Raw genomic sequence first — 24,893 nt, 5'->3', positions numbered from 1 at the left:
CACCCAACTTTGTGTCATCTGCAAACTTACTGAGGGTGCACTCTATCCCCTCGTCCAGATCATTAATGAAGATATTACACAGGACTGACTCCAGTACTGAGCCCTGGGAAACATGACTCATGACAGGCCACCAACTGGATGTAACTCCTTTCCCCACCACTCTCCAACCATCAACCATCCAACTGGTTTTTTTACCCAGCATAGAGTACACCCGTCCAAGCCATGAGCATCCAGTTTCTCCAGGAAACTGCTGTGGGAAACAATGCCAAAGGCTTTACTAAAGTCCAGGTAGACACGTCCACAACCTTTCCCTCATCCACTAAGCAGGTCACCTGGTCATAGAAGGAGATCAGGTTGGTCAAGAAGAACCTGCCTTTTATAAACCTATGCTGGCTGGACCTGATTCCCACGTGCTATGTGATGGCACTCAAGACAATTTGCTCCAGAACCTTCCCTGGCACCGAGGTCACATTGACAGGTCTGTAGTTCCCCAGATTCTCCTTCCAACCCTTCTTGTAGATGGGTGTCACATTTGCCAACTTTCAGTCACCTGGGACCTCTTTGGTTAAGCAGGACTGATGGTAAATGATGGAAAGTGGCTCAATGAGCTCTTTCACCAGATCTCTCAGTACCCTCGAGTGAAGCCCCATAGACTTGTGTGTTTCTCATGGGTGTAACAGGTCGCTGACCATTTCCACTTGGATTATGGGGTCTTCATTCTACTCCCTGTCTCTGTCTTCCAGTTCAGGGGGCTGGGTACCTGGAGAACAGTTGGTCTTGGTTGTTGCTAGTTGAAGTTAAATCTAGATCTCATGATGATAGAATTAGCTTATGCTGTTAGGAAGTAAATAGGAATACAAGACCCATTAAGAAAAATGCGTCATTGCCATGACTAGAATAAAACTCTCCATACATTATTTTAGTTTTATAATTGATTGTAAATGCTTGGTCTCATTCCTATTGGCTTTTAGGCAATATTTTTGCTAACTTATAGGCTGTTACTTCTCTAGGGATATTGAAATGCATGTTGATCTGTTGAGATTATTCAGGTTAGTCAGATGTGAAGTATTTCCTTCTTTCCTTCCCTTTTTAACAAATTCACTGAAATAATTGTGGAATTGGTTGTTGACTCTCTGCAAACTCATTTGTATGTATGAAGTGCCATAATTTTGGTAAGCCAGTAGAGGGAGGTGATTGTCCCGCTCTACTCTGCACTGGTGCAACCTCACTTTGATTGTTGTGGCAGTTTTGGGCACCACAATATAAGAAAGATATGAAGCTTTTAGAGAGCATCCAAAGGAGGGCAACAAAGATGGTGAAGGGCCTTGAGGGGAAGTCGTATGAGGACTGGCTGAGGGCACTTGGTCTGTTCAGCTGGAGGAGACTGAGGGGAGACCTCATTGAAGTCTACAACTTCCTCATGAGAGGAAGAGGAGGGGTGTACACTGATCTCTGTGGGGACCAGTGACAGGACCCAAGGGAATGGCCTGAAGTTGTGTCAGGACAGGTTTAGGTTGGATATTAGAAAGAGGTTTTTCACCCAGAGCATGGTTGGGTACCGGAACCGGCTCCCCAGGGCAGTGGTCACAGCACCAAGCCTGCCAGAGTTCAAGTGTTTGGATGATACACTCAGGCACATGATATGACTCTTGGGGATGGTCCTGTGCAGGGCTAAGTGTTGGTCTTGATGATCCTTGTGTGTCCCTTCCAACTCAGCAGATTCCATGATTCTATGATTCTGTAATTCTTGTACTTAGTTGTGCTCCAGGAATTGTATTCTCCAATTTAGTACTCCAGCTAAAACTAGGTTGCTACTCACTCCTCCCCCCCCTCCATTTGGAAGAAGAAATGGCAAAGATCACTGGTTCAGATAAGAACAATTTACTGGAAACAGCAATGAGATAAGAAAATGAACAGTAACAGCAACAATATGAATAACAAAAGGCATAAGATGAAGAAATTATTTACAAGGAAAACCTGTGACAATACTGACTGGGTCTTCCCCACCATATTTTCTCCCAACCGGAGGGAATGCCCTTCTCCTTGGAAGTGAGAATCCCTTACTCCCCGGCAATGACATGAGGTGGTATAAGAATAACCTCCTAGCCATGCCCCCTCAACCACACCCCCCTATGGCTGTTGCAGAAAATTAACTCTGTCCTGGCTGGAACCGGGACGACTTCAAATGTGAATAGATGTCACTCTCCAGCACCTTATAAATTAAGAAAGCTTGTAGAGCCCTGCACTGGTTTTGGCTGGAATAGTTAATTTCCTTCATAGTAGCCAGTATAGGACTGTGTTTTGGATTTGTGCTGGAAACAGTGTTGATAATACAGGGATGCTTTGCCTATTGCTGAGCAGGGCTTGCTCAGAGCCAAGGCCTTTTCTGCTTCTTGTACCACCCCACCAATGAGTAGGCTGGGGGTGCACAAGAAGTTGGGAGGAGCCACAACTGGGACAACTGACCCCAATTGACCAAAGAGATATTCCAGACCATATGGTGTCATGCTCAGCAATAAAACTGTGGGGGAGGTTGGTGGGGGGGCTGCTTCCTTGGGCACTGGCTGGGCATTGGTTGTTGGGTGGAGAGCAATTGTTTCCTTTTGCATCACTTTTCTTTGTTGTTGTTTTGGGGTTTTTTTCATCTGTCTTTGTCTCTTTGTCATTTATTTTTTTCACTTTTTTATTTTCCTTTTTTTTTTTTAATTTCTTTTAAATTATTCAACTTTTTGATTCAACCCACAAGTTTTCTCGCTGTTACTTCTTTCTATTTCTTCCCCCCCTCCCCTTCCCACATCCCACCAGGAGGGGAAGTTTGCACATTACAATTCTGGGCTGCTTGGGATTGTGAAAAGGGTTAGAGATCGTGATCTGAATTTTAATAGGCCTCACTGCTATTGCCATGAGTATTTAATGCCAAACCTTGACAGATGTCAAGGTAGAACTCCTTGGAGAAAGCTAAGGGATATCATGCAGTCTCAGAAATGTAAGTACTCAAATGAAATCTTTCTTGCTAGAAACACTGATACTTTCTCACATCTGTGATGTTTTACAGTCTCAGCCTATGTTAGTAACTTATGGCTACTTGAGTTCTAATGTTTTTATTTCCCAGTCTCACATTCATGCATGGATCTAGCAACATTGTCTAGGGAAACAGTAGAGATTAAGTAACTGTCTATTTTTTAAAGTATCTTGAAGTGTAAAAGAATAGAAATTACTAGGATATGTGTTCTCAACTGCCTAGCACTGACTTATGAGAAAGGTTACAGTTTTACTTATAAAATATGTGCACTGATATGGGTCAGTAGTCCTCAATATCAGAGTTAAGTGTGCAGTCAGGTATAACAGGTCTCTAACCTTAGTGATCTCTAGGAAAGTTCAAAGCTAAGAATCCCTTCAATATTTTCTTTTCTTAAGAAAAAGTATTTATGATAACACATTTAAGAAATTAAATCTTGTTTGTTTGTCACAAATGTAAATGAATCTTTTACTATCAGTATACTAGAAAAGAAGGAAAATTTACTATTTGAACCTCTTAGAGTCTGACTTCCTTTGTGATATGTATTTTTGGTCTAAAAGAAGAAAAGCACAAATACAATGGACTGTCTCAACCAGCAGAAATGAATTTACATTTGCATGAACCACTGAAGATTTCATACTTTGTATTTATTTACTTCCTTAAGAAATTATTTTTTTATTTTAAATGTGCCCATCTGCATACATTCTTATGGTGGAAACTGAACTGATGAGAGTTTTGAGGAGAAAAAGTCATTGACTACTACTTGACAAAAAGGCAAAGTTCTGACCTTTTGAAGAACCCTTTGGCAATGTTCAGTGTACATAATATAGCCAATGTCATCTATCAGACAAAATGTTTGTGTTTAGTGTTTCTGGTGTTTGTGCCCCCAGTAGAAGATCGAAGCGTAAAAAGATATTCCAAAGGATAAAACATTCTGGATATTCTGATATTAACTGTATTCTTAGTGGTATAAGTGGTATTTTTGAGCTACTGTAATTGGCAAAATTACAAACATCTTCCAGAAACTAAAATATTTGTGAGATGAAAATAGTAGTCAGTTTGGAGAGGATGATACCAGAAAGAATACAGAAATACTGAACTGACAGATACTTGCATGGGCAGCTCCACTGACTGAGGAGTAATTTGGAAGTACATCTGCTTAGATGTTAGGGAAAGGTATCTGCCATTTTCTGGGGTTTATGGTCTGGAATTCTAAAGCAACAGCATTGTCAACAACTAACAAAGATTTACTCTGTGTTTAGCAAACATGATAGGAAAAAAAAAGAAACTTGGTGCAGTTGAAACCACTCACTGCTCTGTCTCATAGGGAGAATATATTTTTTTATTTTACCAGAACTTACATTCTGTCACCCTGTTACGACCCTCCCCAGAAAGCAGGGGGGTAACCCAGGTTCTTATTAACAAATCCTTTGGGGTGCATTAGAGTGAAACGACACTAAATAATCGGTGTTTGAAAACATATATCTGTAGGGTTTATTTTAGAACAATTTTGTTTCAAAGGTAAACAGGTATGTTGCCATTTTGGGTGTTATCATCTATATCTATCATCTATAGCAATATGGCATAAAGATAACCTTTAGGGAAAATGCATTAGGGAGAGAAAGGAAAGACAGGATAAGGGTAAGGGAGAGTAAGGGAAAGAAAAGATGAGAGTGGAAAGATGTATATAGTCATCGCCCACGGGGTCCAGTGATGAAACTTGGTTGCAGCTTCCATGTCTGTCAGTTGAAGTGGTGGTCTTGATCTGTTGGGGGTGGGGAAGGGAAGCCCACACACTCAAAGAAGTTATGAGTTATTATATCCATGGATAGTGTCACGGGCCATGCCACGAGCCTCCTGGGCCTGCGCAGAGTTTCTGTGAGGGGCATGGTAAAAGAGTTTTTCCCACCTTTCAGGATTGACGGGGGAAATGGGCATTGATGGGCCAACAGTCGCCTCTTCCCAGCCTGCAAAAGTCCCCTGGCAGTCCTAGAATGTGTAAATCATTAACCATTTCAGTCTCTGACACACCTTGGACATGTGAATCCTAAGATTAAAAATGAAGTTCAAGAGAAAGCTTATATATTGTAGCGCATTAATCTGATGAACCTGTTATCTTTATAAAATCTGAATTAACCTGATGCATTCAGTGATACCATTAAAATTTTCGACCTATATTATCATTTCTGTTAATGTATGGGTTTTATGCTAGAGCTACCACTATTTTATTTTAGGGTACATACTTTAAATTAACACTTTAGTAAAACTGCAAGAGAACCTGTTTTACTGAGGTCTCCTCCTTTTCATTTTCAACTGAGTATTTTTTTTTCTTATATTTTTCTCCTTCAGAATATTGTTACAGATCTAAGTTACACTGTTCATTCCCCAGTGCTGGATAAGTGGGAAGGAATTAAGGAGCTGAAAGCAACCCTTTGGGCCTTGGTTAATAATAGATTTACAATCTTTTTCCAGCTGTTTGAGTTCTGTTATGACTCGATTCTGAAATGACTAAACAAAATCCTGTAAAATCATTATTTAGGGTTTTTATCTAAGTCAGTGGAAAGTACCTTAACTGGACATTCACATTAAAATTATTCACTGCTCCTATTTTGTTCAGAGTTTTTTAATAGTTGTTTTCTCTTTCTTTTTTTTTTTTTTTTTTTTTGTGGGAGATGGCATGTTTGAGTTTTGTTGTCGTTGTTGTTTTAAACCAAATAAAAAGAACAGATTGCCACATGTAGCAACACTATTACTATGTGTAGTGGGTTGACCTTGGCCGGATGCCAGGTATCCACTAAAGCCACTCTGTCACTCTCCCTCTGCAACTGGACAGAGGAGAGAGAAAAAGCAACTAAGGATTCATGAGTTGAGATAACAGCTGGGAGAGGTCACTTACTGATTACCTTCACGGGCAAAACAGACTCAAAGTGGGGATAGTACTTAAATTTATTACTAACAGGATAAAAGCAAAAGAGTGAGAAATAAAACAATATTAAAAACACCTTCCCCCCACCCCTCCTTCCTTCCATGTTCTCCCTCCTCCACCCCCAGTGGTGCGGGGGGATGGTTAATGAGCGTTACAGTCAGTTGTTTCTGTCGCTGCTCAGGGAGAGGACTCCTTACCCTGCTCCTGTGGGGTCCCTCCCACAGGAGACAGTCCTTGATGGACCTCTCCAGTGTGAGTCCATCCCTCAGGCAGCAGTTCTTCCCAAACTGCTGTCCCGTGGGTCACTTCTCCATGGGGTGCAGTCTTTCATGAATGAGCTGTACCAAGGTGGGTCCCCCACAGGGGCCACAAGTCCTACCCAGGAAAAACCTGCTCCAGTGTGGGCTTCCCTCTCCACGGGCTGCAGGTCTCCAGCAGGACCCTGCTCCATCTTGGGCCTCCCACAGGGTCACAGCCTCCTTCATGCATCCACCTGCTCCAGCATGGGCTCCTCTATGGGCTGCAGGTGGGTCTCTCCTCCCCTCCTTCTGCACTGACCTTGGTGTCTACCTTGTTCCCATGTTCTCACTCTGCTCTTCTCTGGCTGGAATTCTTTCTGTGCAGTACCTTCTGTTCTTAAATATGTTATCACAGAGGCATTACTATTACTCCTGATTGGCTTGGTCTTGGCCAGCGGCAGGAAGTCCATCCTGCAACCAACTGGCATTGGCCCCACTGGACAGGGGAAGCTTCTAGCAACTTCTAACAGAAGCCACCCCTGTAGCCCCCCCACTACCAAAACCCAGCCACAGAAACCCACTACACTATGGAACTAGCGATTGCTACTTGCTGTGGTCTATTTTTAAGATATTTACTATGGTGTTCCAGAATTCAATTTCTCCGGAAGAAAGTTGGCTGCCACTGTTGATGTGTGTGAATATATATGGTCATGACATTCCTGGTACTTGGGATAATATGTGGAAAACGTAGTGTCCTTGTCTATCCAAGCTATATTTCTAAAGTTGCTTTGCCACCTCAACTGTTAGTCTGCCTCTTTCTTGTGTTCCCCAAAGTTTAATTTGGAACATCTGTCTAAGATGACTATTATTGGAAGATATTGTAGGTATGTAACAAAATGTCTGTTTAAGAAGAATGTAAAATGAGTAATTCAAGATCATATTGTTGGCTGTAGTAGAATTGGTAAAATGAGGAATATGTAATAGTTAACTGCGACCAGTTTTAGGTATTATATGTAGAGTCCTGAGTCCTTTTTTGGATCTGCATGAATATGAAATGCCAAAAAGGGGTGCTGAAATCTCTCATTATTTGACCAACTGCTTTATTCCAGGGCAATATTGGATCATCAAATTGGGGTCTTAACTTGCTTCAAGAGGACAATGTAATTCCCGATATAATGGCACTTGCACAACATTGTGGGATTCTCTCCATTAGAGGGTATGTGTATCTGATTTACACATAAAATTTACAGATGGTAGTTTTAGCAGGTTTTCAAATAGCCTTACCTAATTTATGTGAATATAGTTTTGCCACTTACATGGAAATCAGTTATTAAAGCTAATTGATCAATCTCAGAATTGTATAGGAGGTCTAAAAGAACAGGCAGTAAGTAAATGAAAACTATGAAAAAGATATATAGTACTTTATTCCTTTTTAAAAAAACAATTAAAATATTTGCTACTTATCTCTTTGTTATCAATTTATTATTGTCATTTTTATTCAGTATCTTTTGAATCTTTAAAAGAAAACATAAACAGATGGTCTTTTGCCTAATGCTGCTGCATTAGTGTTTGTCTTTTAAAAAAAGGTGCTTTTCTACTTTATGTATCAGGCTCCTGTGGTAATTATTTTTAATAGTATATTGTTCTCAAGTATTTTAGTGCATTTCTTAAGCTTCCATTGATTTACAAATAAAAAATAGGAACAAAAAGCTATTTGATGATTTTGCGAAGTTTCTACTGAGTTTTTTTGAAACTGTTTCCCTTCAAGAGAGAAATAAGTTTAGTTAGATGTTATTATTGTTACTCTTTTTTTCTATATATGCATTAAATACAGAACCTGTGTCTACACGCTTGGTCTAATAGCCAAAACTAAACAAGGATGTGACATTTTGAAGCATCATAACTGGGATGCAGTGAGACACAGTCATAGACAACCTTGGCCAGTGGTCCCTGATGACATGGAGCAGCTTTGCACCGAACTTTCTTCTATACCCAGTACTCTTAGTTTGAACTCTGAGTCCACCAGTTCTAGGCATAACAGTGAAAGTGAATCTACACCTTCAAGTAAGTAACAGTAAAAAAAAACAATCAACCAAAAAAAAAAAGAAAACCCCACCCCAAACAAACAAGCAACACCAACAAAAGAAACCTACCACAAACCAACATTTTGGTGTTCTTACTGGCTTTTTGGCAGGATGAGGTTCAGGCAAATAGTTTAAAGGTGTTATTGCAAGAAAGAAAAGTACAAACCAGGGGATAGTTATATGCATTCAGAGAGATGTAAATCAAGTGAGAGGGAAGAGAAGACTGTCTTAAATTTATATTTGGTGTAGAAATAAGAAATTTTAACATTAGGGTAAGTTACTAGTTTTTTATGTTAAGTTATGGCAGCTTGTATTAATAGCCTGCAGAAACCTCCATACTTTAGGTATAAAGATACATTTACTTATTTGTCCTCAAAGGAATAAAGGAATATTTAAAATATATATTCTGTGTATATACACACACACATGCATATATATATATACAGTATTGTTGTATTTAAATTATTGTATATTTTGTGTATCTAATACATTTTAGCCTTACTGCTGATATTTGGAATTTAAATCCAGAAATATACCGTATTTACATGTCATTAAAGGAGTGTATCAGTTGTAATCCTAGTAACTGAATATTTGCACTGAAATAAGATAGTGTGACTTTTCTTTTGAAGCAATGAGACCTTCAGTACAGGTACTCCTGAAGATACTTAATTTGCAGTACTAAGTTCTGCAGAAAAAAATGTTTAAAATTATGGTAAAACACGTAGTCTCCCATTGTAGCTTTCATAGAATTGCTTACTTTTTTGTAACATAGTTCATACACTTTGAAGAAATGTTAATTTTCAGTGACAAAGTCTCATGTAATTTCAGGTATGTTCATCATGGAGAATGACCGTTTTGGTAGTACTTTCACTAGTATGTTTTTCCTAGGTATTACTGAAGATGCAGAACAAATATTTTATGACAGACCTGGACCTTCAAAGGACAAAGACCATAGTCCCTTTCCTTTTTTTTCTTCTAGCAGACTTGTGAAAAATTGTATTCTGAACTCTCTTACTCTACCTAATAAAAAATATAGAAGTAGCAGTGATCCGAAAGGAGGAAAGCTGACATCTGACAGTAAATCAGACCTGAGGCGACATCGTACTGTAACAGAACCTCCCAGTAGCATAGGATTTCCTGTTGGGGAAGAATTCAACCATGGTTTTAGAGTTCCTAAAATCCGGACTTTAGGATTAGAAACTTCTTTTGTTGAAAGTAAACACATGGAAGATACTGATAGTACCCCAAGTGTTGGAGAAAATGATCTGAAGCTGACAAAAGGTCTTAAAGTTCACCAGGAAAGCACAAACAGAGAAAGGCTAATAGGAGATGGTACTACACAAACACATTTTAAGAGTCATAGCTTAAGTTTTAATACAGATAGCACAACAAGTGGCATAAACTCAATGAGCTCTAGTCCTTCGAGGGAGACTGTAGGTGTGGACACTACAAACATAGATACTAACTGTGGAAGTTTGAGTACTGTGGTAAGCACAAAAACAGTTAAACCAAGTCACTGTTCAACACCACAGTCTAACCACCTGCATCTCTCAAAATCCCACTCTGTTTCCCTGGTACTGCCAGGGTCTTCTCATACACTTCCTCAAAGTGCCCAGTCCCTTAAGGCTCCTTCTCTTGCTACAATAAAAAGTCTTGCTGACTATAAGTTTAGCTACACAAGTTCTCGAGATGCCTTTGGCTATACTACTTTGAAACGCTTACAACAGCAGAGGATGCATTCTTCAATGTCTCACTCAGAAACCCTGGCATCTCCAGCAAAGGATGTGCTGTTTACTGACACTATTACCATGAAGTCTGGCAGCCTGGATTCTCAGTTGACCCCAAGACGGTAAGAGATTATGTGTTTGTTTCTTACTTGAAAGCTATAAGAGCAATTAAATAAGAAAAGTATATTTCTAATATTTTTTTCTAACTTCATCTAAAAGTGACAGTTGTTGCAGGATGATTCATAACTTTACTAAGGAGTTCCAATATTAGGAAGAGAATAGGCTAATGAGAAGTCTGAACTTTGTAAATGCTATCAGAGAGGTCCAACTTTCATAGCTGTCCTCAGTCCCTTCAATTCTGTTAGTGATAAAGGAGTATGTTTCCTTCTATTCCATTTGCTTCCTGTTTAACTTTTTTAAAAATATTTAAATACAATTACAGTGTATTTTGGACATTTTCTCAATGTCGGTTGGTGAGGTTTTAGGACAGACTCCCGCCAATATGCTATATTACTTTCCATTGTGGCACTGAGGCCAGTGGTGAGATACTGGTACCACTGATGTGAATGTGAGTTTGGCTTCTTAGCTACAGCAGAACAAAGATTTTACTCATAGGATTTATTTTTAGACTGCAATGTCACCTCTTTATTTTTGAGTAATATTAACTCCTCTGAAGACTATTTGGATAGTTATATATCTAGTTCATGACATTGGCACTCTTCCCAGCAGCTACAGACAGTGCTTAACAATTTTCTCTTAAAAGTTCTTCTACTTTCCAAACTTTTCCTTACAAATCAGTTTTTAGCTAGTGGATTGGATTTTCAGATGAGTATTGAAAGTTTTGAAAGCACTGAAAGTTCCACCTGAACGTGAGGAAGAACTTCTTTCCTGTGCAGTGACTGCACTGGAACAGATTGCCCCGACAGGGTATGGACTCTCCCTCACTGGAGATATTCCAGAACCATCTGGACAGAATCTTGTGCCACATGCTCTGGGATGACCCTGCCTGAGCAGGGAGGTGGAACTTTCATCCTGAGACTCAGCATGCAGTCTAATACTAACAGTATTCTTGATGCTTAGCTGTTCATGATCTCTCTTATCAGTGGTTAGGTGCAAGGATTTGAGCTGACCTGTTTAACTTTGAACTGAAATGGCTGGAGTGTGCATATCTTTGAGAAGACTAAAAAATTGCAGATGTACATATTGCAAAAGATTATCAGATTGTCTTGGTTACTGATGTAATTAATTGGAAAGATTAAAATTTAACTAATATATGTATTTTTCTTATTGGTTACAGCTGATTATCTCCACTGAATAATTGTGGTCCTTTAAATTTCAGAGTATGTTATTAATTCCAGATAAATATTGTCTTTAACTACTGTTTAAATAAATTGGAAAGAAATATTCTGTGCTTTTTTGTCTTCTAAGGCAGTCTGTCTTCTGTCGGTTTTCAGAAAATTTTCTTTGATTCATGCTTCATTCACAAATTCAGGTGTTCATAGCAAGTACCAACTGTAAATTGACTTCATTGATGTTTCTAGTTGTTCCATTCTTTCAAAAGGTTAAAAAGCTTGGTTTTTTTCACACATTATTTTGTGAGGCTAAATTTTTCACCTGTCTTTAAAGACCAACCAAAAATGTTAAGGTGCATGTCTCAAATCCTTATCATGGCTCTCACCCCATCACTCTCAGACATGATTTCATGAAAACTTATCATTGTTTATCACTACTAATGATATATCTGTTAACTTTTCCAAGAGAAACAGGGACAAATGTTTAGGATTAATATATATATATATTTATATTGAGAGTAATTATAGAATAATTACATAATAATGTCCTAATAGTCAGACCGTAATAATTTATTTTTACCTGGATATAAATCTGTTAAGATGTCAAGAATGAGAAGACATTTTAATTGCCCATCTAAACCAAAAAAATGATAGAAAATTATTTTCAGGGCAAAAAGTTCAGCTCAAGAAATAAAATGTTCACTCTACTTACCTTCCAATGTATACTAATATGCAGTAATATAATAAAAACTTACTGTTCCTAAGGAGTGTCTTTTTTATTAGGAAGTAAATTCTTCCATGCTTGGGTGACCCAGTGAGTGGTGACTCTTTCAGAATACAGGAAAAAAATGTTCCTTGTTCGCACTCTGGTACCTAACAGGCTCAAGCTCTGTTAGCACTTTAAAACCCTAAATCTTTACTGACTATGTCTGGGCTGTAAATCTTTGAAGCCTGGTAAGTTGGAGAAAATTTGTGTTTTTACAGAGTTGGTAACCCCTTAAGCAGAAGTTCCATCCTGCGATCTTTCAAGTCCCTGTCCCAGGACTTTAAAAAGAAAAATCACAAATTTCTATTCAAGGAACTGCCAAACCATGCAGTGCAACATGAAACAGAACAAAAAAAATGAGCGTATAGCTGTAATTGGACAGAGTAATAAGCTGTAGGTTCTACAGTGGGAAGATGAGGATAGTTTTTGTCTCAGCAGTCCTTACTTGTAATGTGCCAGAATGAGAGATTTATCAAGATTGTGATTTATTATTTCAATGTTATAGGTTCACAAAAGCTTTAAGTTATGCTTCATTAGATAAAGAAGATTTAAGTCCTATTAACCAAAACACACTTCAGCGTTCCTCCTCTGTTTGCTCCATGGTTTCTAATGCTACCTATGGTAGCTCTGATGATTACATAGGCCTTGCTCTCCCAGTGGATATCAATGAAATATTTCAGGTATGTATGTGATAACTTAATGGATTCATTTGCAGCTTCATGCTGAAAAGTAGTCAACTGTTGCATTATCATCAGAATAGATTATATCTACAGAAATGAGGAAAACAGAATGTGGTATTTCCAAGGAATGCATTTTGGAGAACAAGAGTTACTTTTTAACCCTGTTTACAGAAAATCACTAGTCTGTTTTGTATTATTAGGCAAATAATGACACAGACTAGGTTAGAAATATGTTAAACAGTGGTAGCATAAATATGCTGTCATAAGATTTTTAGTTGACAGCTAGCTTTTATACTAAAATTAGCATAGTCTGTGGACATTTGCTAATATTTCTTTAGCCAACTAATTGATATGTTCATTGATCAATCACAAATGATGTGCATAATCACACAATAAACTTCCTGCTACCATGATTTCTGCTACCATGATCTTGATTTAATATTATTTTATTTGCATATCTATCATCATAGCATTAAATTATATTATTTGCTTACCCTCAAAGATATATTTTTAAAGTTAAAACAGATTATCTTAAGTGTCTTAGCAATTGCCTTCCTCTCTCTACTTTGTTAGATGGGAATGTGTTTTAACTAACTGATGCATCAAAATGCTTAATATTCTCTTACCTAATTATCAGAAGTAGAACATGGCCTATGTCAAAGGTAAAGCAGTGGTTTCCTTATCTTTGATTTACTTAGTCTTTGCCTTTCAAACATAAATTAATTTCTTACTTATCTCAAAAAATTACTAAAGCTAGAACAAAGGCAACATTTTCCATCATAGCTTCTATTTCCCCTTTCTGAAATGAATATTTTATTTCTATCTCATCCACTGTCTTTATGGCATGTTTATTTTGCCTCACGTCTTTTCTCTCAACTCTTTTTGTAGAGTTGAGACACATCTTGACTCTGCAAGATATTACAGACAACATATTACAGGCAACATGTTAGATGTCCTGGCTGATTTTGCTCTACTTTCTTGAGGTCTCCAGTGTTGTAGTGATTGTGGGCAGATCAGTAATAGCCACTTGTGGGTCACTGGTTTCCTTGCAGCCTGTCACCATTGTTTTAACATTTACTGGCTGTTCATAAGCCTTGCTTAATAAATGTTCATCCACAAATGTATGGTTTTTTCCTTGGTTTTTCTTTACTACTCAGGAGCCCATTCTTAATTTGTTCTTCCAATTATATCTTTTTCCTGAAGTAAAAAATAGACAACATTTTATTTGCTCATAAAAAGTATTTATTTTTTCTTTGTATATAATTATCACCTGTGCTAACTTTAACTTTCAATTGAATATCCCAGGTGAAGGAAACTCCATATTTCCAAAAGAAAACCACACCTCCCTTTGACGACCATGGAGCTAGGGTCTTTGCACCTGATGCAGAAGGTATCGGTTATGTTTGTATTCTATACCTTTCTACTATTTGTGTGTACATTGGGTGGGGTGTCAGGTTTTATCTGTTGCTTTTTCTTTACAGAAAAGGTTATGTTTAGCTGTTAATTTTTGAAAGTTGTGTTCTGGATTCAGGATAGCAGGCTATTAATTCCCTGGTTTATGTAGTTCAAGGTAATGTGGTATTGCTTCAAAGCTTGATCCAGCTCTAATAAACTAAGAAGGAAAATCTACATATCTTTGATTATAATATGAACCAATGTTAATTAAAGACTGGTAGTGATACTGCATTGAAAAAAGTAACAAAATTTAAGGGAAGATAAAATATGTATGACACATATATATTTAGCTGTTATATTTTGACTCCCCTTTGATCACATGTGAATTTATAGCAACCAATAAAGGTGTTAGATGTGTATTTCAGAAAGTAAATTTTGTTTTTCTGTGATATTTCTGTGACAGTTGGTCAGCAGAGGTGATGGAACATGGTAGAAGAAAATTGCAAGTGCTCTGTAATGCCTGGCTTGTTCTGCAATGCACTTCTTTTTACTCCAGAATAGTCCGAAATCTGTAGGGCATCAATATGTATTTTTTCAGTAGGACAACTGAAAAAGAAACATTGATGCTGTTTGTAAAGTAGTATAGGATAGATGTTGTCTCGCTTCTTAGTTAACTGGAACTTTATTACAAGCACTTTGAACATCCAAATAGATACATTTTACTGATTTTTTTTCTTTTGTGTTGTTAATGTAATATATAAAGATTACTTCCCTGAAAGTGTGTTTCTATAGTTTACTAAGTTTCAGTGTAAAATAATGCCTGTTCAAAATTGTATTTGTTGGTATTTTTCACCCAGGGAAGAGCCTGCCACTAAAGTGTCTTCGACTTGTTTCTGCATTGTTGCATCTTGTTTTATCATATTACAGGCACTAAGTTGTAGGTTTTTTTAATTGTGTTTCTGTTTTCATTGGTGCATATGTCACATCTGGTATATACTTGCACTAATCTTGTTTGAAACTATGAAAAATCATAACATATTAACATTTCCAGTATTACTAATCTTGATATAATGTCAGGATTTACCACATATCTTCTTACAAGTATGTGTGTTTAGAGCTTGAATTCTGTCCTTTGTAATGTTTTGTTATATATGATAAGTCGATACTAAAATGTGATGTTTATTTCCCAAATGCTAATAAATCATGGGAGCTTAGCTGTTCAAAACCAGTTTCTAGATCTTCATGCACATATCCCTCATGGCTTAAAAGGGGAAATTTAATTGAAATAGTGATTTATTAGATGTTGGTTTGTGTGGTTTTGTTTTTTCTGATGTCTAATTGCTTAATCTATAGGTCTTCCATCAGGTACAAGTGACATTGTCAAGAGTCCTTTTCAGATGCTTTGACAGCAGATCAGTCTCACAGAAATAATGAATACCAGCCATTCAGATGCCTCTCAGTTTTTAGAAAATACAGATGATACGGGGCTACAGGAACACACAAATGAGAACTGCCTTTACTGTGTCTGCATTCAAATACTGGGTTAACAACCTAACAACAAAGTGAGCTCTTTATATAGTCATACAGGTTAGTGTTCCTTGTGGGTAAGTGTGATAAAACTGAATGAAAATATTGAATTTTTTTTATTTTTAAAGTTGATGAATCTGTAAAGGTTTCTTTGTTTTTTTTGTTTGGGATTAAATGTTGACCTTGAAATTAATTCTCCTTAATAAGATCACTATGTAACCAGTAGTATTTCTATGGTCTCTTTCTAGTGGTGTTAGTTAATAGTTAAATATTTCTAAAAGATAATAAAAATATAAACCTCAAAACAATGTCCTGAGGTTTAAGGTCAAACTAATGAAAAATCTGACTTCAAAGCAAGTCTGTACCATAAAACAAAGCAAAGGAAATTTGATTGAGGAGTCTGTTGAAGTTAAGCTGTAACTTCTGGGATTTAGTCTTCTTTCTTCATTTTTTGAGATGCAGATCAGATTCAGAATGATTTTTTTACTAACCTCCTTTGCAGAGCTTGCAGGTACATGCCTTTTTACAATGTCTACAATGAAAAGATAATCCTGTAATACAAATTCCAATTTCTGCTAAGTAGGAGTCCTTATCATTTTACAAGTGCTATTGTTGCCTAAAAGATCCAGGGAAAAAAAAGACTCCAGGCCAAATTAGGTAAGGAGATAAGAGAGCAGAAGTTTTAATGAGCCTACAGGCTCCAGGAATACAAAACCCATGCACGTGCTTTTTGGCTCAGGTGTTACAATTTTCTAATGATGTCCATCCAATCCTTGTTCATCCACCCCCCGACTCTGCCCCATTCCGCCCCTCGGCACACCCCCTCGGGAATTGAGTCTGGGAGTGTTTGGGACCCCTCTTTCATCATCTTCCTCTTCATCAAAGCATGTGCAGCCCCATGTTTACATTCCTGGGGCAGGCATTAGGGTAGAAGACTAAACAACTAACAGAAGATGATACACAAAATGTGAGGAATGGCTGAGAGAGCTGAGTTTGAGTTCAAGTTCAGTATTGAGAAGAGATAGCAAACAAAATTCTAATTGTAGTCTTCAATTAGCATGAGGGGATTACAGGTGAGGCAGAACCAGGCTCTTGTCAGAAGCACAAAGCTGAAGGATGGAAGACCATGGACATGTGCTATAGGAATGGAAATTCCAGTTAAACATAAAGGGAAAAACTTTTCAGTATAACTTAATCTCATTTTGAAGTGAGCGCTTCTTTGAGCAAGGGGTTGAACTAGGTGATCTCCAGGAGTCCATTCAGGCCTCTGTTTTTCTGTGGTTCTGTTAACTGCATAACAATTAAAAGCTTGGATTTTAGATTCATCTCTTTACATCCAAAATGTCAAAGGCTATGGAGAGTGAAACCTCCCAGAAGAATCTTACTTGTCAGATCTTCCTGTTGATGAAGTCAGAGCCCTTTCTGCAAGACCTGTGACAGTTGTATGAGCAAAAAGCTTGTGCATATGCAAGAGCATCTTTATTATGCTATCAATATATCCATGCTCTGTTTTACATAAGACCTCTATATGAGATTACATTTTTTAGACTTCTGCCAGTGCTTAAGAGTTGATTATTTTCACTCACGTATAAGATTAAAAAAAAATAAAATATATATTTTTAGACATTTTGAGTATGATCTGTCCAAAATCAAACATCTAGTTTCCAACTGGTTTATATGCTAATAGTTGCCGTACATAGTGCATCAGTGTCTTGCATACTTAACACTGTTAAAAAATAAGGTAAACATTTGAAGTGAGGAAAAGTGTGAATAACAAAGATGCAACATCTCATTTCTCTGAGATTTTTCAGACATGCCATATACTGACTGGTGTGGGCAGACCATACACAACCACTTAGATGTGCATTCCTCCAAATTTTCTGGAATTTCAGACTGTAGTGATGCAGTATCCCATGGTTCAGCTAACAGCACCAAGAGTACAGAGCTTGTACTAGGTAAGTTTGAAAGCCTTATGATTATTACAGACTATTATTCTTGAAGAAATTTTTTGGTATTGTGGAAAAATAATATTTTATTTATATATTCTGCAGCAAAGTAATGCTCATTATTTAAAAAAAAAACACCCTCTTTATATGCCCAATCATTATTCAGGAAGGTGGTTGTATTATCAATGACTGGCAGATGGCACACTTTCAAACTGTTCCACTTTAGCTTTATAGGATTTTTGCAGGTAATGTAAATGCAGCTCTGTATCCAACATTTCAATCAAGTTGATTGCCTTTTTCCCCCCAATGGTGTTAGTTTAAAAAAAGGTCTTTTAAAAAATGACTGAATTTCTGTAAGGAGAAAGACATTTTTTTTTGCTCATGTTTTTGAATTATTATTTCTTATGAAGTAGCTGGTTGCTAACTTTGCCAGTATCTGATAAAAACAGAGCAGGTAATCCCCCAGTTTGCAACATGATTTAGCGATAGAGACAGCACTGTAATTGTCACACAGCATTTATGAAATGCTAGTTTACCTTTTTTTTTCCAATATTTCCATGTTAAAATTCATGAAATTAATATTTTTGGTTTTGGTTTTTTAACTTTAATGGGAATGTTTGTTGGTAGTTCAGAATATGTACATAAATATATATCTCTGTGTGTGTATGTAATGCTAAAACAGACTTATGTGGCCTAGATTAGCACAATCAAAGACTATCCTGTTTAAACTCCATACTGTTGAATTTTTCTTTTCAGGAGTAAAATCAATCCCAGAGAATACACCAGTGTGCAGTATACTTCTGCGGAAAGAAGTCTTACGTTTAGTAATCAATTTGAGAAGTTCAGTAGGAACTAAGGGCCATGAAACTGGACTCCTGACATAAGTTAAATACATCTCAGATGTCTTAGCAACATTTAGTTGTATGTATTTTCTAAGATCTTTGAGATAGTGATTCACCTTATTTCTGATTTCTGAAAAAAAATCATCAAGCAGGTATTATTATGGATTATTGGGGATGATTGAACATAATGTAAAAGCTAAGCAAAGATTTTTCCTTTTAATATGTTTATTCTGTCTTTAATTTCTTACTCTTCCCCATTATTTTTTAAATCAGTAATTCAACTGTAGTGATGTTTCATTATGTACCCAGTATATCATGTGTCTTTAAAAAATAAATAATTATTTTTTCTTGTTTGTGCCAATTAATATGTATCAGATAACCAGAATAACAATCTGAAAGTAACTTCTTGAGAAACATAATTTTTTTTTAAGCAAGAGTACAACTACTGGAATTAATTTATAGAAACTCGTTAAGATATAGGAATATAAATCCAGGGACCACACATTATAATACAAAATGTAGGTTTCTGGGCTAGTGTTGTTGGAAACTGACATATGACTGCTAAAAAACATGCAGAAATGCTCGTTTTAGTTTTAAAAATGCTTGCAGGTAATTAAGTTAGCTTTTCATATTTTTTATTACTGCTGTACATGTGTATGCCTATTCTTTCATATACTGTTCTCTTTCTTCATCCATTATTTTAAGACTAGGTGATCTCGGAGTTTTTGTACAACTTTCAAATTATATGTTCTATCTCTTTAATATGGATTTCTTCCAGTTTGGTATAAAATAATGCTGTCTGTTCCGATTTTCTTGCTTAATCAGATCCAGAATGTATAATGCCTATTACTGAAGAATTCTACTTTGTTAATGATGACAATCAAAATTTAATTTTAGCAGTTTTTTAAAAATATGATGAAAATCTGATCAAGACTTTTAAAATTTTGTTTTTCCTGTTCATCAGAATTAAGGAGAAGTATCCCCAAGCATTTGATGACATATGCCTTTACTCTGAGGTGTCCTTCTTGTTAGCAAATTGTACATTTCGACTTTCATCTCGAAGGTTCATTCAGGAGTTATTTCAAGATGTACAGTTCTTACAAGTAAGTTGAGAGTTCAGATGCATTGAATGCACCAAAATGTGGCAGCTGGGTGCAGGTTTCTTGTTCTGAATGCTTTCAGATATTTCTTAAAGGAAACCATTTTATGATGTCTTTCTAGTAAAATCTCTGATTATATTAATACTTCATCTATCTTTTTCTTTTAGATGCATGAAGAAGCAGAGGCTATTTTAGCAACACCAACAAAACAACCAGTAATTGATACATCAACTGAGACCTGACCTCTGTCTTTTGCACTGCATTGCATATAGACTTTCTGAAATCCTCAGACAACCTCCAATTGTCTGGATAAAAAGCTTCAGAGCATCATTTTTTAAACCGTTCCAGAAGCTACTGGTACCTGAAGACTGAACTGAAAATTAACCTATTACTGCCTGAGTCTTTTGTGCCCTTTGGGAAGTTATTAAACATTACCATAGTTTTAATAATAGTAATTACCAGTATAGGCAAGAGCAGAGCACTGAACACCTCTGCAAACTTTCATTTAATTTTCTACCATAAATTAAAAATTTTAAAAAAAGGACAAGATGCATTGACTTCCAATTCTGTTCCAGAGAAGCAGAATGATGCCTTGCTTTTTAAACCCTTGATGCTAGGAATCAGAGAGATAAGGATGCATTCCATTGCCAGCAATGGGGAGCCGTGCTGTAATCATGGACACTGGGGGATTAATGTTTGCCGTCCTCTGTTGATTTTTATACTGTTTATAACACTGCTTGGGGGGTTGTAACTTCAAACAGAAAGAAATGCCTCTGTGAATCTAAGGTTTCCTATTAGTTATTTTAATATTACTATATTTGTAATTAATTTTATTAGCAGTCTCTCCAATTTCATTACACTTATGTACATGTATCTTATCAGAACCAGTTAAGGATTTTCACCACAGTTTGATTTAAAAATAACAAATTATTTAAACTTAAAATGCTGAAATCAAATTGTTTCTATATTCATGCTCATATAGTATGAATGTTGGTCTTACTCTTAACTAAAAACCTTTAAAAAGCATGATTTTACCAGATAAATTAATATTGTGTAAACTAAACTTAGACATTTAATCATTGCTGCTTTTGTGAGAAGATATAATGAGTGTTTTCCAAGTTCCATGGAAACAACCTTCTAAAAACCCAAAGGCTTGATTTGAATTCTCAATGGATTAGTGATCAAGTATCAGATAATACTAATTATAGTGAAAAGCCTTAAGTAGCAAATTTTGAAGCAACAGTAATTATAATTTTATATTGATATTTGAGACTTGTTGCAAAAGTTACATGATACAGTGACTGATAATGACTAAAATAGTTGTGTCTATCATGTTACTAGTGATGTTTCTAAATTAATGACTGCAAGCTTAAAAAAAGAAGTAAGAATCCCCATCACTTTTATCATTGATCTAAAGACTCAGAAGCCTTTATATTAAAATAATATAAATGTATGCAAATATATATACATAGCATGACCGCCTTTGTTAGAATGCCAGTAATAGAAGGGATTACCCTTTGATTTACATATAGGTGAATAGATCTCTAAGTTGCTGCTCATAGTCAAATTTAGTTCCTGAGACTATCTTTTCATGAGTTCCCACTGAAAGGAGCAAAAAGAAGGCGATTCAGCTTTCATGGTGAGTGAAACAAATAATATATCTGTGTCAAGACATGTTTGAAATGCTCTGAAAACATACCACACCAGTAACTATTTGACTTCTGGTCATAAGAAAGAAATGCTTCTGTAAAACCAAAATGACAATCACAATTGATTTTTTGTGGGGTTTTTTCCTTTTTTTTTGTATGGTGTGTACAGTTCATGTTAATGGGCATTAAAAGCCTCCTAAAGCATAGTCTTATCAAAGGGATGCGTTTTTAATAAAATGTACTTAAACTTCTTGTAGTTGTTCTGGTCTCATATTTATCTCTCAGCACTAGAAATGGGTTGGAATTTTATTTATATTTGTAAGTTACTAATTCACTAGAACAACCTGAAGCTTTCCAAATAAACTTTTTTTGTTAAAAATAGATTTTACATTAATACTTTGTAAGATGTCTTATAAAAATAGTTTCATAGTTTGTACACTATTCCTATTTAAAAAATTTAGAGTATTGATTCTGAGGATTAATCACTTTCCATTATGTGATGTTTGCACATTAGGTATTAGCATTTTGACAATAGATGTGAAAGTTGAATTATAAACAGTGACAGAAATAAACAGTTTTCAGTTTTGAAATTATTCAATAGTTAATGTAAGATAGATGTTGTAGCAGGATGCTCTGCCCTGATAAGGGTTATCTGTTTTGACCTAGAATCTGGCCAGAAAATCCAAACAGTCCAATCTATCTGTGGTGAGTCACTGGTGGTGCCATGGTTCTACTTTTAGTGTTGAATTATGCTAAAACCAGCCTGGTTCACCAAACTGCAAACACACATCCTACTTTTTGAAGCAAGATTTGACAGATAAGCTGCTGGCCAGCCTGGAGAAATGTGACTGGCTATCACTTTATAACTATAAAAGCCCAGTCCAATTTCCATATGGCAGATTCTTCCACATACTTTCTTGAAGCATGTGGAGCTTCTCCCATGAAGCAGGGATGCCTTTTCATGGTTACTCCCCAGGGGTTAAGTAAAAGAGAGATCTGCCCATGACCATCGTAGGGTGAGTTACATCAATCTCTACTTAATGATTGTTTCCTTTTGTTAGCTTTGATACAATTCCTTTAATATAATTGCTTTGATATAGTGCACTATACTATTTTATGCTATACTCTACTGATAATTTTTAGCTTTTACACTGTGTAGTTAATAATTCTTTTTAAGATCTTTTGTCTGTTCATTTGTCATAATAAAGAATTAATTTTATAAAAATATATCTGATTTTCCATCATTAAAACCTGTGGGACAAAAGTAGTTCAATGACACCTCTATAATTCCTTAAATTTAAACCATTGACATAATCTGAGGCTAAGATTGGATCCAGCTGCATACAGGCTCCTCTCTGAGAAGGAGTGCAGAAAGCAAGGGGGTCCTTTCTGCACCTAGTAGCTCAACAAGAGGGCTTCTCTAATAAACTTTGTCTAAACTTTCCACTCCCCCATGACAAGTTGGCATAGTTGGCAGGATAGCAAACGATTTTGAGAAACAGACTAAAGGCTTAACAAAATATTTATGGAGGTACAGGACACACATTAACACTGATAATCCTTGGCCAGTGGATAATTGGTATGAGTGGGAAAAGATACAAGAGAAATAGATAAGAAAAGGGGATCACTGAAGGATAAAAAAGGAAAAGGTATTATTTGTCATGCCCTAGGATTATGCTTAAAGGCTGTATGGCAATGGAGAGAAAAAATTATAAAAGTAACTAATAATCTGAGAGATGAAATAAAAGAAAGAAAACACGTAAAACTGTTTCTACAGTATCAATACAACAGATTAAAACAGCAGTTAAAAGAATCCAAGGAAAAAACATAAACCTTGGAAGAAAAATTAGAATTGGCATTATTAAAATCCCCCCGGATGTTAGGAAAATTCAAAAATTTATAGTATTACCTGAGGACTGGGATGGTGATATTTGGAAAAGTCCTGATGAAATTACTGGTGAGAGAGAATGGGACTCTGATGAAACAGGTAATTGTCGGGGTTGACAGCAGGTCTGTCAGCACCCTGGCACTTATCAATGAAGCAATTGATGTTGACCAGATCAAAGTATATCCCTGAGAAGGCTGCAGAGGAATGTAAACAACTACTCCAATGCTGGACGGAACAAACATAATGCAGCCGAGACCTAAGGTCACCAATCAAAATGTATATAATATCACCAATGACAGTGTGCAGTGTCCTAAGGTCACCAATGACAGTAAGCACAGTGTCTTCTGTATTACCAATGACAGTAAGCACAGTGTGCTATACTAGAGACTTTTAACCAATTGTGTTGTATGCAAAGAGTATAAAAGAAACACTTGAGAGCAATAAACAGCTTCCTGATCACCTTACACCTGGACTACGTCTGATATATGTGTCGTTTTGGTCGTTCCGACTTTAACAGCTACAGGTAATTTTGTGAAACATCAGAAAGAGATAGATAAAGAGGAGCTAACTTCTCATCACATTGCCAAGCAAACCGTTTCCTTCTTCAAGATGATGAAATTTCATTAGTGCAAAATCTCCTCAGGATAAGACCAAGGGAGCTGCCTCTGCCAGAGCCTAGGTGGGAACTCCCACCAGACCAAAGTGTCTCACCCTACTATCAAGAAGGCACTACTGGCTACAATCACCCCCCTTTACATACACTCCTTCATTTACTCCTTGGGCTAAATTACTGCAGCCAAGCCCCAGTAACAGCAGGTCAGCTGTAGGAAACTATGCCTTGTTAGAGCTTGTGGTGGTTTGAAAAAATTCCCAAAAGTTAATTTCAAAAGCTTTTCCACAATTTGTTCTAATGTGAGAGAGAGAAGTTTTCAGACAGGCACAACTCAGTATGGGGGAAGGGAATTATATTACAATTTATTACTAACACAATAAATACTATAATACATATATATGTTGAGAGAATCTTAGATGATGCAGGACATAACATACTGCTTCAGGCCTGCTTGCACAATCTGACCTGCGTGCCAGATGGTGGGGACCTGTGTTCTTCAGCAGCAGATGTGTGTCCTTGAGCAGCAGATATCAGAAAGCTGCATAGAGGAAAACAAGGAAGGAGGATGTTATCCAGGGTGTGAGAAACCTGGAGATGAGGGGAGGGCCTGATAAAGGGTAGAGCGTGTGCCTTGGGAGGAGAGGGAATAAAGATATAGCGAGAGCGTGTGAACCCAGCAGGACCCTGGATAATGTGTGTATTTTTTGGAATAAAGTGGAGCATTGACTGTACCTCCATGAGGATGTGTCTTTGACTCTGGAACTCCTTTTTGCATCTTCTCGTTTTATATATACATATATATAACAATTTTAACTCTCTCTCCTATGGTGAAACAATATATATACATAGACCGTCTCTCCTTTCCTTCAAAAAAAGTCCAGAAAGAAAGAAGAAGAAGTCTTTTCACTTTCAGGCCACAGCTCTTCCAAATTAATTTCTGCGGCACTTGGAAGTGTCTCTTATCTTTAAGGCAGTAGTTTCGATTTGTCGTAGCTAGAATTCTTCTTTCTTCTGCCCCCACTTCTCGCTCCTTAGTCACCTTGTCCAATGGTATTACTGGGGGTTTTGGGGGAACACCTGTGTCACCACGTCTGCAGCACAAAGTGCAAGGGGTTAAAGTCTTTATCCCCTGCTCTTGCTTCGTGAAGGTTCCAGCCCCCGGGGACGAACTCTCTGGAGACTTCTTTGGGGATTTCCACC

At 36.8% G+C, this 24,893-nt stretch overlaps 1 protein-coding gene across 1 annotated transcript in view; it reads left to right on the top strand.

Annotated features, from left to right (window-relative positions):
• Nucleotides 1-19,785, top strand: part of LOC113959167 (rapamycin-insensitive companion of mTOR-like) — a 121,316-nt gene extending 101,531 nt beyond the window's left edge. The window contains 11 exon segments of the mRNA XM_027668003.1: nt 5,369-5,461; nt 7,294-7,400; nt 8,019-8,248; nt 9,097-10,117; nt 12,559-12,733; nt 14,039-14,123; nt 15,596-15,715; nt 17,458-17,610; nt 18,358-18,481; nt 19,408-19,546; nt 19,711-19,785. Of these exon segments, the coding sequence (XP_027523804.1) occupies nt 5,369-5,461; nt 7,294-7,400; nt 8,019-8,248; nt 9,097-10,117; nt 12,559-12,733; nt 14,039-14,123; nt 15,596-15,715; nt 17,458-17,610; nt 18,358-18,481; nt 19,408-19,546; nt 19,711-19,785 (2,322 nt within the window).
• The last annotated feature ends 5,108 nt before the right edge of the window (nt 19,786-24,893 follow it).

Source organism: Corapipo altera, unplaced genomic scaffold (assembly GCF_003945725.1).
Source record: "Corapipo altera isolate COAL_440 unplaced genomic scaffold, ASM394572v1 61063, whole genome shotgun sequence".
Taxonomy (NCBI): Eukaryota; Metazoa; Chordata; class Aves; order Passeriformes; family Pipridae; genus Corapipo; species Corapipo altera.
This window is presented reverse-complemented; position numbering and strand designations above follow the sequence as displayed.